The 13,523-nt window shown below is 39.6% G+C and overlaps 1 protein-coding gene across 25 annotated transcripts in view; it reads left to right on the forward strand.

Moving 5' to 3' along the window:
• LOC125452074 (band 4.1-like protein 3) overlaps window positions 1-13,523 on the forward strand; it is a 271,558-nt gene that overhangs the window by 168,250 nt on the left and 89,785 nt on the right. For all 25 annotated transcript variants that reach the window (XM_048530014.2, XM_048530012.2, XM_048530009.2 and 22 more), the window contains exon 4: window positions 12,847-12,951. In XM_048530014.2, coding sequence (XP_048385971.2) covers window positions 12,847-12,951 — 105 coding nt within the window. The remainder of the gene's footprint in view (window positions 1-12,846; window positions 12,952-13,523) is intronic.

Below are 13,523 nucleotides of genomic sequence, written 5' to 3' on the forward strand. Positions count from 1 at the left end.
TGATTGACTTGAAACTAATGCTTTACTCAGAGCATCAGGCCGGCAGCTAAGACGGAGGAATACATTTCAAGGGCACCACCCCCCAAACTACCTGAAAAGTGTGGCATCTCTGGCCCAGTGGAGGGAATGTATCTGGCAAGGATCTGCACACCTAGCGACTCGTTGCTGACAACGATCTGAAGTTGAGCATTGACGGAGAAAGGTGCGCATGGCAATTGGGCATGCTACTGTCCCATTCCCTGAAGTGCCAACTGCCCCACTGGAGACAGACTGTAGGTAGTGCATTGGATTCCTCAGTAAACTGAGAGCTCACTTTCACTGTGATAACAAGTCATTCTCAACCACAAGGAATATGCTAACTGGAGGTAGAAGAATGTTTAAATCCAACACCATCAACATAGCATAAAGCTCTAACTCCCAACATCCATAGTAGTTTCATCTGCAATCTCTGCTGTCTGATCCACTGAGTATTTCCAGAAGTTTCTGATTTCAGTTTACTAGCATACGGTAATTTTTCCCCTTCAAAGACCACTTTGTTTAATTTGACATCAGCTTACTAAGGAATATTGCTAACATTTTAGGGAGGCTATTCTTGAATAATGTGTGCAGTTTTATTCTCCACATTAGTAAAAGGATAGACTTGTAGGTAGTACAGCAAAGTTTTATTAATTCATTCCAGGCATGAGGTGTCTTTATTTTTTTTTATTATGTGGGCTTGTGTAGCTCCATTCTCTGGATTTGGGAAGAATGAGAGATGATATTATTGAGACATACAAGACTATGAAGAGCTTTGGTAAGATACACACAGATTGCTTTTGCTGGTCAGGGTGTCTAAAATACAAAGGATATAATGTTAATTAAAACAACTGATACTGAGTAGCAAGAGGTATTTTTAAACCTTTAGAGAATGTAAATGAAAATTATTTACAGCATTAGATATGGATGTCTTAAATGCCATATTCACAGCATGTGCATGCCTTTTTAGGATAAGGAGCTGATTGGCTGATCATTTGGGACTCGGTTGGGGAGAAATTACTCAATCTGTGAATCTGTAGAATTCTGTACCCAAATTGTTGGGAAGAGAACAGGCTGGAAAGTGGAATTGAAGATTAGTTTTCAGACGTTTCGTCACCATTCCAGGTAACATCATCAGTGAGCCTCCGAAGAAGCGCTGGTGTAAATAGAAATAAATGGAATATTTATTATAAATAGAAAGCGGGACATAACACCAGCGCTTCGTCGGAGGCTCACTGATGATGTTACCTAGAATGGTGACGAAACGTCTGAAAACTAACCTTCCAGCTCAGCGAGCAAACTCACATCCAGAACCTCAACCTGAGCTACAAATCTTCTCAAAACTCGCTAGTGGAATTGAAGCCCTCATCAGCCATGACTGCATTAAATAGTGGAGCAGGTATGGGACCATTAATAGTCTACGCCTGGCCCTATTTCTTACTTTCTTGGACATGTTTGAGATATATCCCTCTTTGCTGGACAACAGGTTTTTGTTAAGGAATTGCGAAAATCAATTTCCTCCTGTTCACCCCAGGTTAGCTGCATAATAGACATAAAAACACCTGTTACCCTGGAAACTAGACCGCGTCACAGATGTGTGTTATACTCTGACTACTGAATGTGCATCCAGTGATATTGTGCTGAAAGAGATTTGATTTATTTATTACCCTGTGTATCTTGTTACAAGAAAAAGTATTGTATAATGTCATCACTCTCTGGCGTTGTCTTAAAACACAGAAACATAAACTAAAACATCGAATATAAAGGCAGAAAAATGAATTGAAACCGAAGTATGAAGGTAGCGTTAGGCTGGTTGTGGTACAGAACTGGGTCCAGTACAACACAGTTGTTGAGTGATGAATTTAAAGGCATTGATCGTAGTTGCTTCACAGGTTTTCTGATGAAGGGTCTAGGCCCAAAATGTCAGCTGTCCTGCTCCTCCGATGCTGCTTGGCTACTGTGTTCATCCAGCTCTACACCTTGTTATCTCTGATCATAGATGCTTACTGCTTTAACTCAATATGTGATCTCTCAAGTTGCTCTAAAACCTTGGAGAAAGGTCTTCCTTAATTAGTTGCTATAGAATATACCAATTCAAAACAATTTTTTAGTATCAGATTTTGTAGCAAAAAGTAATTTTAGGTTTTTAGATCATTTAAATGAAATTTATTTGCACCATGAAATATAGATTACATACTACCATGTCATACTCACCCTATGTGCATGTCCTCCAATAACATAACGGTCCATTCAAAACACTTAACACTTCATTGGAAAAGAGGCATAAAAGAGATGTTGTCAAATACTCAAGCAGTTTGGTTATGCTGGCCAGGCCAGCAACTGGGGACTGGTAAAGGTCTGCATACCACTCAGTTGATTTCCATTACTTGCTGTATGGGCAGCCAGATCCCTAAGATCTTTGCTTCCCATTTTACAACAAGTGATCAGAGGGTATAATGGATAATTTATGCAACATACAACTCAGTAAATGAATGTCATGTAAAAAGAAATTCCATTTACTGGCATTAACCTTTTGAGTTTGCCAACAAAGTCCAATGTAATGGCTTGCTGAACTTTGCTTTTGGGAAGGAATTGTCCAGGTCACTTCAATGTAAATGGCAAATTCTCTTAAATAATTTCCTTGGGCTTATCAAGTTAAATGGAAAGCACTAAAGTCATTAATTAGATGATGTGAGTTGCCTGGTTGTGAAACCCTTTGTGTGAAACATTGAAGGCTCTGTTGGGCTCTTTTTGGCCGTGAGCCACACCACAAAGCTGATAGTGTTCTTGCCAAATTCTACTCGTTTTTAATGAAGTTACTTGTTGATTCCAGACGGACGATGGATTTATAAAATGTATTATCACCCCTTAACCCATTTACCAATTGTTTGAGGTATATAGAAATGTCCATTTTCTACTTCATTTAGATTGAAACATTAGATGTTGAGACACAATACTGCACTATGTGGTTATGTTAATTCAGATAACACAGATTTGACAACAAAGGATGTTTTGTTTTTTTCCTTCTGGCTTAAGTTCTTGCTGTGCACTTTGAGGTGGAAGTTATCTTGAAGCTGATTGAGGCTGGCATTTCAGAATTCCTGGAAAATGACATCATAGGTTATCTAACAGTTACTTTTACAGAAGTTTTAGCAATCTGTATGGTAATGTCCTGGTGTTCTCTTGATCTGTCCTGTGTTGTCCATGATTTTCACAGAGCTGTTAGCCTGTTGCAAATTATCTTCTCCTTGAAAATGTAAATCAGTTACATACCACTGAACAAAATGTCAAGCATTTTGTCTGTTTCAGACCTTAAGTATTTTCAAGGTTTTGTTCCCCCCCAAGGAATAAGGACAGTCTGTAAATTTTGTGCCCCTGAGCAAACACTTGTTTGAGCTTCAGTTGTAAGAGATTATAGATAATATTGATCTTCAGCACAGATCAGATTAGCACACTCCGTTTTATGCTTCACATGATGTATTTTTCTATTTTGTTATTGTCTGGTTTTGCACCACCATTGAAAGTAATTTCACCCCTTGTATGTTAATTAATCGTTCATTTATAATAACCCCACTGCTTCCTGTTCTTCTGTCTGCTCGGAAACATCATCATTAACTCCCAAACCACCTGATGAAGGAGCAGCACTCCAAAAGCTTGTCATTTCAAATGACACCAGGTTATAGTCCAAGAGGTTTATATGACTTCTGACAATGGGCAGTGAAGGAAGCCTGTTGCAATGCCAAGTTACAAGTACCAAATTTGGTTATGTTTAAAGGAGCAGTGTAGTTTTTGTAAGCCTTTGAAAGATGCTTTGCAGATATTTTAACCAAACCGGCCAGAGATGTTATCATGTACCTCTGGAGCTAGTGGAACTTGAACCCTGGATTCTTAGCCCAGAGGTAGACACAATGCCACTGCAAGACAAGAGCCTGAAAGTAACTGTGTTTTACTTAAAACCTCCGCTTTATGATTGGATAATCATGCAAGAAAGCAATCAATCATGCGTTAAGTGTACCCATTATACTGGGATGGTGAGTTTTTCATAAGAGTTTAAGATTGTATATAACATTACTAATTGTACAGCAAAAACATATGACAAGTAGTGATTACTGATCCTAATCAGGGGAGGGCTGGGAATGGTGAACGCTAAGAACTACTACTTTGCAGTGTTCAGGTCTTCATACGATCCAATCAAAAGTGTTTGACCTTAAGTCATTCTTGATGCTTGCTTGTTTTCCACCACCTGTGTACTGAATTTATAAATATCTTTGTTTATGCCCTTTTTCAGGAATAGAGACCTGGATGGATTATTGACTTGAGCTTCAAACCTCTAAAGAGTTATTTTAGCTGAAAGTATCCTCAGACATTTCAAACTTTTACGTCTTTGTCAAACATTTGGGTTCCCGCTTTGAATTTTATTGATCTTCCATGAGCTTCTTGAATCTTAGCAAGTTCCTTCTGGCCAAATTGGGCCACTCTAGCCTCATCTATTCCTTTGTTGCAACACAAACTGTTTTTCTAGATTCATAGAATCCCTACAGTGTGAAAACAGGCCATTTGGACCATCAAGCCCATCCCACCCAGACCCACCCCCAGAAGCTGTAACCCTGCATTTCCCATGGCTAATCCACCTAGCCTGATGGGGAATTTAGCATGGCCAGTCTACCTCACCTGCACAACTTTGGACTGTGGGAGGAAGCCGTAGCACCTGGAGGAAACCCATGCAGCTTGGGGAGAATGTGCAGAGTTTGCACAAACAGTCTCCCAAGGGTGGAGCCGAACTCAGGTTCCTTACACTGTGAGGCAGCGGCGCTAACTGCTGAGCCACCATCTCTTGGTGACATTCCATTTTTGATTCCAAAATCAGGTCCCAATCCTCCAGCAGTTATTTTCATCCAAGACTATTTATAAAAACCTGCTAACAATGGTCATTTTAGTGCAGTTGTTTTAATTCTTGATCAAAGTGCGGAATCATAGAGATGTTCACTATAGTTGCTTCGATAACTGCATATTAATGAGCTCACATACCTCAAGCGGGAGGCAGTGGCCGATTGGTATCATTGCCCAACTATTAATCCAGAGACCCAGGCCATGTTCTGGGGACCTGGGTTCAAATCCCATGACTGCAGCTGGTCGAATTTGAATTCAACAGAAATCTGGAATTAAGAGTCTAATGGATGACCATCGTTGATTGTCAGGAAATACCCATTTGGTTCGCTAATGTCCTTTTACAGAAATAAACTGGCATCCTTGCCTGATGTGGCCGAGAAGTGACTCCAGACCCACAGAGCCTTAACTGCCCTCTGGACAATTAGGGATGGGTAATAAATGCTGGTCTAGCCAACCACATCCTCATCCCGTGAATGAATTTTTAAAAACAAAAAGCAGCTTAGTAAAGGCCAAATGTGAAGCTTAGCACAGCTTTTTACTACGAACAGTTAAGTATTTATCGTTTGTTACCCCTTCTCTCTCGCCGCCCTCCCCCCCCCATTATCTGCAGCCTTAATCGTTCTTGGGGCCACTTTCAGGCTGACCAGCATTATCCAAGACCAATTATTTTCACTAGCCTTGTTTCTATGGTGATGAAACCTTAAGTAATTTCCAGCCAAATGAAGCCTTGGAGAACTAACCTATTCCTTAATCCGCTTGAAACTTATTTAATGTGCACTAAGCGTTTTGTAATATCTAACACCAGTGGGAGGACTGGAGGCCACCGAGGAGGGTGAAGGAAGGAAAGAGGTGTTCAACGAGACATATCTTTGCCATGTGGTAATTTTCCCTTTCTCTGTTACTCAGCAGGCCAGAGATGTTTACTTGGAAATTGCACTAATAAGGGATCAGATGCAACAGGAGGGTTCAAAAGGAGTTGTAAATAAAAGTAGAATCTAACAGTGGGAAGCAGAAGCTCTACAGAATGGGACCTATGGTTTCAGAGCTCACGAGCTCAGTAAAAGTACTGAACACTAATTTTTTATTTGAGGGTTTGAGAAAGGTGACTTGATTCACATTGGAGTTCACTCATTGCTTCATGCCAGGTTTTGATGAGCTTTCTAAACAATACAGACATGCATTGAACGACTGGCGGCTCCAGGTACATTTGTTACATCCCATCTGATAGGTGTTGAAACTCGTCTTTGCATCCAATTGTTGGATTTGACCGTGTGCATTCAGGCTTTCTCATAGTTTAGAGAGAATAAATCGCCTCCTTATGAGAGCGTAATGACTCCATTTTTAGTGTCAGTAGATATATTGTGTTAAGTGTGTACGCCACTCCAGAACCCAGTAAAAATGACGTGGCTGGAGTACACTTTTTGATGGAGTCCTCCTCAGTGATGATTGCTTGTATGATTATTACACCCTGTCAAGCTATCCCAAAAGTTTTAATTCATGAGTTTCATGGAAGTACATTCTGTAATGTTGAAATCACAACATATTGTGAAGTGCAAATAAAACTTAGTTTATATCTAGAAAGAATATCCTGCTCTTGGGTGTCTTAATATAGTTGATATGTATAATGTGCATTCCATGCGTATAGCCCTATGAAGTACCTGCTGTTTGGAACGCAGAACAATGGTCCATGCAGTTTCAATGTGGAGCCTTTGGAGCACTCCATCTGTTCTAACTTCAGCTATGTACACTTTAACACTTGACTTGGGTGCAACCTGCTCTCATCCCTTCTTAGGACCATTCATTTGGTTTCATTTAGATGTGGCTCCCACAAGCAGCTAATACCCTATTAGAAAGGGAATCCAAAACAGGAATTGAGCCCTTTATTTGAAAGTGAAATGTCTGTTTTCAATTACATCAAGGTGCCTTTTCCCCTCTGTATCAGTGTGACAGATGGTGCATATCTGGCTTGTATTAAGTATGTGTTTCCTGCCTGTCATATTGCAGGCTTTAGTGCCCGTTTAGTACCCAAGAAGCAGAGGTCTGCCATTCAGCTTGCAGACACATATGTTTTCCCTTTTATTCTTATTGTTATTTTACTCAAAAGGCTTGACTTTAATTGAGCCTCTCACCCACTCTTCTACCTTGCATTTTTTTCTAGACCTTTCTAATTGCATTTTCATTCACGCTCTCCTAGCAACTAACACAACTGTCCGTACCCAAGCTTGTTGACCCATTTAAAAATGGGCAAGTAAGTGTCAGCATTACAATGACATTGATGTGATGTATGCAGTTTTAACATAGTGCTTTTGTTTTTGTGAATCATTAAAGTGAGAGGTGCCTGATTTGGCAGATTTCACAGCATTGTGACTAAGGATCATAGTATTAGGATTAACAGATGTCTGTTTATGCACAGTAGCTTAGTTACAGCACTGTTGTGTAAAAAGACAGAGTTGAGCTCTAGTATATTTCATGTGTCAACTTTTTTGTGTGCAAGCTTGCAGACTGAGTGTCTAATATTTTACATCTAATTTTCTTGATTTTACAGCCTGAATTGATTATTTTCTTTAGTTTAAATTTGTATGCTGTTCAGTAAAAAATTGTGCTACTTGCATTGCAGTTTTTAATGGACTGTAAAGTGCAATAATAAGAGTATACTCTGGGAATAATGGGCCTATGCATTTTCCCAGTTTGCTTTGCTCTTCTCTGCAACTTGGCACGAGATCCAGAAATTGTATAGTTATTCTTTACTTTCTAAACTTCTCTCCTTTTCTACCCCTCTCTCTCCTTCCAGAGCCGCCCCATCAACACTACTTAGAATGAGCTTCTTCTCATCTTCTTGATAACTAATACCTTAGCCTAAGATCCATTTTTGTCATATTTATATGCCTCTTTGAAATACATTCGATCTGGATCTTTATTATCATATGTACTCAAGCACGAGTACAGTAAAAAGTGTATAATGTCACCACACATAGCACTGTCTTAGGTACAAAGGTACTTAGGTACAAAAACGTTAAGCATAAAGTTTAAAATTTTAAGCATTACCTTAATAGAATAACTGGAAAAACAGAAATGGGAAATATTTAACATTAAATTCCTTCTTAATATAAACTAGAAAAATAAAGTTATAAAATTAAAAGTTCCACAGTCTTTGAGTCCTCCACTTAATAGGATTTCTTTTCTATGTTCAGGCAAAATATAACTTCAAATTATTATTTTTGCCAAATAGATTATTCCTGGTGGAAAATGCCAATGGAAACTCCAAACTCTGAGAGTTGATATTCAATACATTGAGCAGTAATTTCCTCCCAGTTCTACAGCAGGTTGTTTGAGTGTTGCGTACGAGATTGACTGGCAATGGTATTTCCATAAATATACTCAACTTCTTTGCCAGGATAATAGTGTGAAGCTGGATGAACACAGCAGGCCAAACAGCATCTGGTTGCTGCTTGGCCTGCTGTGTTCATCCAGCTTCACACTTTATTATCTTGGATTCTCCAGCATCTGCAGTTCCCATTATCTCTGTCAACTTCTTTGCCCTTCTTTTGTGCTGTATCCCCTTAATGTAGCAATGATGAGCTATTGTTGCCACTACAATGTGAAATACGCAAAAGAAAAGATTAGGCAGAAGCAGTTTCATCCAGCGGTGCCAAGTGAATGATCCAAGTCAGTCTCCCTTAAGGTTTTGCACCATGCCAGATGCTAACTTTTAGCCATTTCCAATCACTCCATACGATGATAAGAAATGGCAGAATGGATACAGCAAAGACTGCTGGCCATGGCAACATTACAGCAAGAGTACTGAGAGTGCGCGCTGCAGAACTAGCTGCATTGCAAACAAAACTGCTCCCAAGTACAGCTCCAGCACTGAGGTCTCACTGCCAATTGTTTTTAATTCATTCATGGAATTCGGGCATTGATGGCTCGGCCAGCATTTAATGTCCATTCCTAAGTTCTCTTGGGAAGATGGCAGTGAGCTGCTGCGTTGAATCGCTGTAGTGTTTAGGTGGTGGGACAACCTGTAATGATATTGACTTGGAATAAAATGAAGGAGAGATAGTATCGTTCCAGGGGGTAATGTATGGCTTAAAAAGGAACTTTGAGGTTATACTGTTCCCATGCATCTGTTGCCCTTGCCCTTCTTAATAGTAGAAGATAGGATTTGGAGGCTGCTATCAAAGAAGTCATGGTGAGTGGCTGGACTACATTGTTGTGTGCAGGTGGTGAAGGGAGTGAATGTTAGGATGCTGGATGAGTGCCAATGAAATAAGTTGCTTTGTCCTGGGTCATGTCAAGCTTCGTGAGTGCTAGAGCTGCACTTATTCAGCCAAATGCAGACTTTGGAGACTCATTCTGCTTTGTTCATTGTTGACAGGCTTTGAGGAAGTTACAGGTGAGTTGGTCACCGCAGAATTTCCAGCCTCTGGTGTCCTGCTTTTCTAGCTGCTGTATTTGTATGTTGATCCAATTCCGTTTCTGGTCAATGGCACCTTACACAGCCCAAGGCTGTAACAACAAGCTCTGGAGCTGAGTAGCGCTGGGAGGGAATCCCAAATTTGACATTGGTGAACTGGTCATTGCTATGCAAGTGTTGCCTGATAGTACTGTCAACAATACCTGCTATCAGTTGGATGAGTGGACTGATGAGATGATAACTGGCCAGGATGGATTTATCCTGCTGTTGTGGTCAGGACCAATTTGGAGAATTCTCCATATTGTTCGGAGTGAAGAATCCAGTATTTTTGCATGTCATTAAATGATATTTCAATCTTTGAATTGCCCACCCTCAGCATCCTGCAGTTGCCATTGAGCAGAAATGTAATTGGACCGACCACATAAATACTATGGCTGAAAGTGGAGATCACAGGGGGACAGGAATGCTACAGCAAATAACTAGTCTCCTGACTCCCCACAACTCATCAATGGCAGAAGTCTTGCCTGGATAATTGTTGCTCCATATATTAAGCTAGCCAGTGACACCTACTTCTCTGAAATAATGTTGCTTTAAAAATTCAAACCAAAAACCATTCAGGTCAAGGCAGCCTTCTTGATCAGCATCCAAACCACCACCTTAAAAGTTCACTCCCTCCGCCGCCAGCACAGTGGCAGCAGTCTGTATCATCCACAGGAAAGTTTGCAGCAATTTGCCTGAGGTCTGTTAACAGCACCTACATTAATGATCCTTCACTGAAGCGTGGATGAAATTCTGGAGCTGCCTCCCAAAGCAGTGTAGGTATCCCTATACCAGATTGACTATAGTGGTTCAAGATCATAGCTTTCTACTAGCTTTGCAAGAGCAAAAGGAGATTGACAATAGTGGCCTCATGGGCATTGTTGTTCTTTCATAGGTATTATGAAGTTTCCATCTTATGTCAATTTGCAGAACCCTACAGAAAGCATTGTTTAAGCTTGAAGCATATGATCTTCCCCAAGTTCTTACTTTAAATCAGTAATGAACATTGTAGCAGTTATCATATGGCTGAAATGCTATTACGTTTGTTTTCATTTGTAACTTGCTAACCAGTTTTAATGCTGAACCTGTTTGTTTGGGTTAATGAATTCAAAATCTTTGTAGTAGAAACTTGATAGATGTAGTATTGACTTTAATGAGGTTATTTGTTTTCTGATACCTAAGCCTGGAATATTTTACACTTTTATTTCAGAGGACTGTCCTTGTGTCACTTCTGGGCATTGTAGATTTGTTATTTGTGCGATTGCCTACCACTAGTGTCTAATGGAATTTAAATAAAGCATTTTGCAGAATAAATCTGAATATGGATACAAGACTCCCATTGAGAACTGCGCAAGAATTCAGCGAGAAATATTCAATATCTGAGTGTTTTAGAATCTGAATTGCAACAGTTCTGGAGATTAAATCAATCATTCTAAATTACCATGAATATAATGAACCTGTGCTGACATTTTATGAACTGTATCAAATCTAATTGTAAGAAGCTTGGTGAATTATTCATTTAAAACTAATCAACAAGTAAAGGTCACAACGACATGGAGTTTGCCAGAGATGAACTAAGTTTGTAATTTCTTGCAGCTACAATTGGAACCAACAGCTTGTGCTTGAGATAATCTTTTATGATTCCATGTTGATAGTTTGAATGCTCTTAAACTCTTCCTTCATATTAATTGCTTAATTGTCAATTTGCATTTCTTAGCAAGGAGCAGGGCTTGTTTTGGTTTTGTGCATGGATAGGGTGAATATCCAAGGTAGTGGAGTCCAAGACTGGAGGTCATTGGTTTAAGGTGAGCGGGGAAGATTTAAAAGGAATCTGAGGGGCAGCTTTTTCCACACAGAGGATGGCATGTGTATGTAGAGAGCTGCCAGAGGAAGTGGTGGAGGCGAGTACAACAACAATATTTAAAAGGAATCTGGATGGGTATATGAATAGGGAGGGTTTAGAGGGAATATGAGCCAAATGCTGGCAAATGGGACCACATCAGATTGGAATGTCTGGTTGGCACGGATGAGTTCGGATGAAGGGTCTGTTTCCATGCTGTATGACTCTAAATTCAATTAACTAGCAGGACCATTCAAGATGTAATTGTATCATGATGAAGCTGTGTTGGCAGTTCGTTTTCAACAGGAAGTTTCTGATCCATTTGTTAGAATCATTCTAATGTGGCAAGTCAGTTCAGACATGAAAAAGCTGTAAACTGAAGAGTATTTCGGTGAATTTGAAAATTAAGCTGTTGAGGTTTTTTTAATAAGGAATTATGCTGAAAATGTAGATTTTGTTGCTGTCACTAAAGTAGGGGCTATTATTCCTGGATGTTTATTGAAGTTGTGTTGATGCTGGTCCACAGCAACAATGTGCGAGAGGGAGTAGTTAACCCATAATACATTTCATATTGACTCCAGTGGAATATTGGACTCTCCATAACAGGCTGTTAATTCACTATTGCCTGTATCTGCACTTGGAAGACTACTTAATCTCTTAGCATTTGATTGCATGCTGTAAGTAACTGCTACTTGCTTACCAGTTGCTTAAAACAGCAATGACCATGTGACTTGGACCACAGCATTTTAAATTTGCTGTTCAGAGATGTACAGAAGTGACCTTGGAAATAACTCTGACCTTACTGCCTTTTAAGAAGGGAACTGTGCAACGTTTGGTCCTTCTCACAGCTTGTATTAAGCACTGCACAAAATTCAAAGTAGAAAACACACAGATTGAATATGTAGTAAGAATTGATGAACCAGACCTGCATTTTATTACTCTTTGTTCTTTGTTCTTTATTGTCCTGCTCTAGTATCCAGTGTCGTTGCTCCAATTACGTTTACAATTGATGTCCAGGCCAAAAACTCCAAGCAGATGTGTTTCAGTTTGTTATTAGAAATTAGCAGATATTATGTTCTTCATTCTAGTTGCATGTAAAATTATTGCCTCGTGTTGGTACATTGTCCAATTAATTGTTGCAGTCATTGGTATTTTAGGGATGAGTATAAAAAATAAGTTCAAGTAATAAATGAGTGTATGTTAACACTGGACATTAACTTAGTTAAATTTAACCCATAGTATGGGCTAAGTGGGAAAGAAGAGAGATTCACTCATGTCCTTTAGAAAAGCAAGCTGCTGGCCTAGATGTGACTCCAGACCACAGCAATGTGGTTGATTCTTAACTGTTCTCTTGAGCAATTAGGGATGGGCAATAAAATACTGGCCGCCCCAGTGATGCCCACATCCTATGAATCTAAAATAAAAGTTATACCCAAGGTAGACTCACTGATTTTGGTTCTGTATGTGGTTTCGTTTTGAAATGTAAGCCTCTTATATGTTTAAGTCATTGAGGATTTAGGAAATAAACCAAGGTTTTTTTTATTGTTATAGCAGTCATGTTGTTATGAAATAGTATTGACTTTGACCAGCAAGAAAACCAAATATCTCAATGTTGTTCTTATCATGTTAATTTCCTGTCTTTTGACAGAAACGTGCAAAGGGACAGGTGCTCTTTGACAAAGTCTGTGGACAGCTCAACCTTCTGGAGAAAGATTACTTTGGTTTGACATTTCGGGACTCTGAAAATCAAAAGGCAAGTGAGAAAATTAAGTGTTGGGTTATTTCACTTCTCTGTATAGAGAAAGATGACTTTTTTTCTATAGCAACGTTGAAATTTAGTTTAACAAAGTGTGGAGCTGGATGAACACCGCAGGCCAAATAGCATCTTAGCACAAAAGCTGACGTTTCGGGCCTAGACCCTCGCTTCTCTTAAATGGAAAGAAGGTGCAATGTCTATCATTATTCTAGTTGCCAGAATATTGCAAAACGCACGAGGTAATGTGTCAGAATCCATTTCGGAATTTTTTTGGGGAGGCTGCATTGGCTTTTCCTAGTTGCTGAATTCACAAGCAATAGACACAAATATAACCCCAGGTTATCTGATTAATAATGAGCAAGTGGCACTTTTGCACAATAACTTGTGGCTATTGGATAGGATGTTGTGAACAAGGTAAACAACACAGATAACACAGTGTGGAGCTGGAGGAACACAGTAGGACAGGCAGCATCAGAGGAGCAGGAAAGTTGACGTTTCAGGTCGGGACCCTTATTCAGAAATGGATAAACAACATGACTCTTTTCAGCTAATTTGGTTCAACATCCCTT

The sequence above is a fragment of the Stegostoma tigrinum genome, chromosome 5 (genome assembly GCF_030684315.1).
Source record: "Stegostoma tigrinum isolate sSteTig4 chromosome 5, sSteTig4.hap1, whole genome shotgun sequence".
Taxonomy (NCBI): Eukaryota; Metazoa; Chordata; class Chondrichthyes; order Orectolobiformes; family Stegostomatidae; genus Stegostoma; species Stegostoma tigrinum.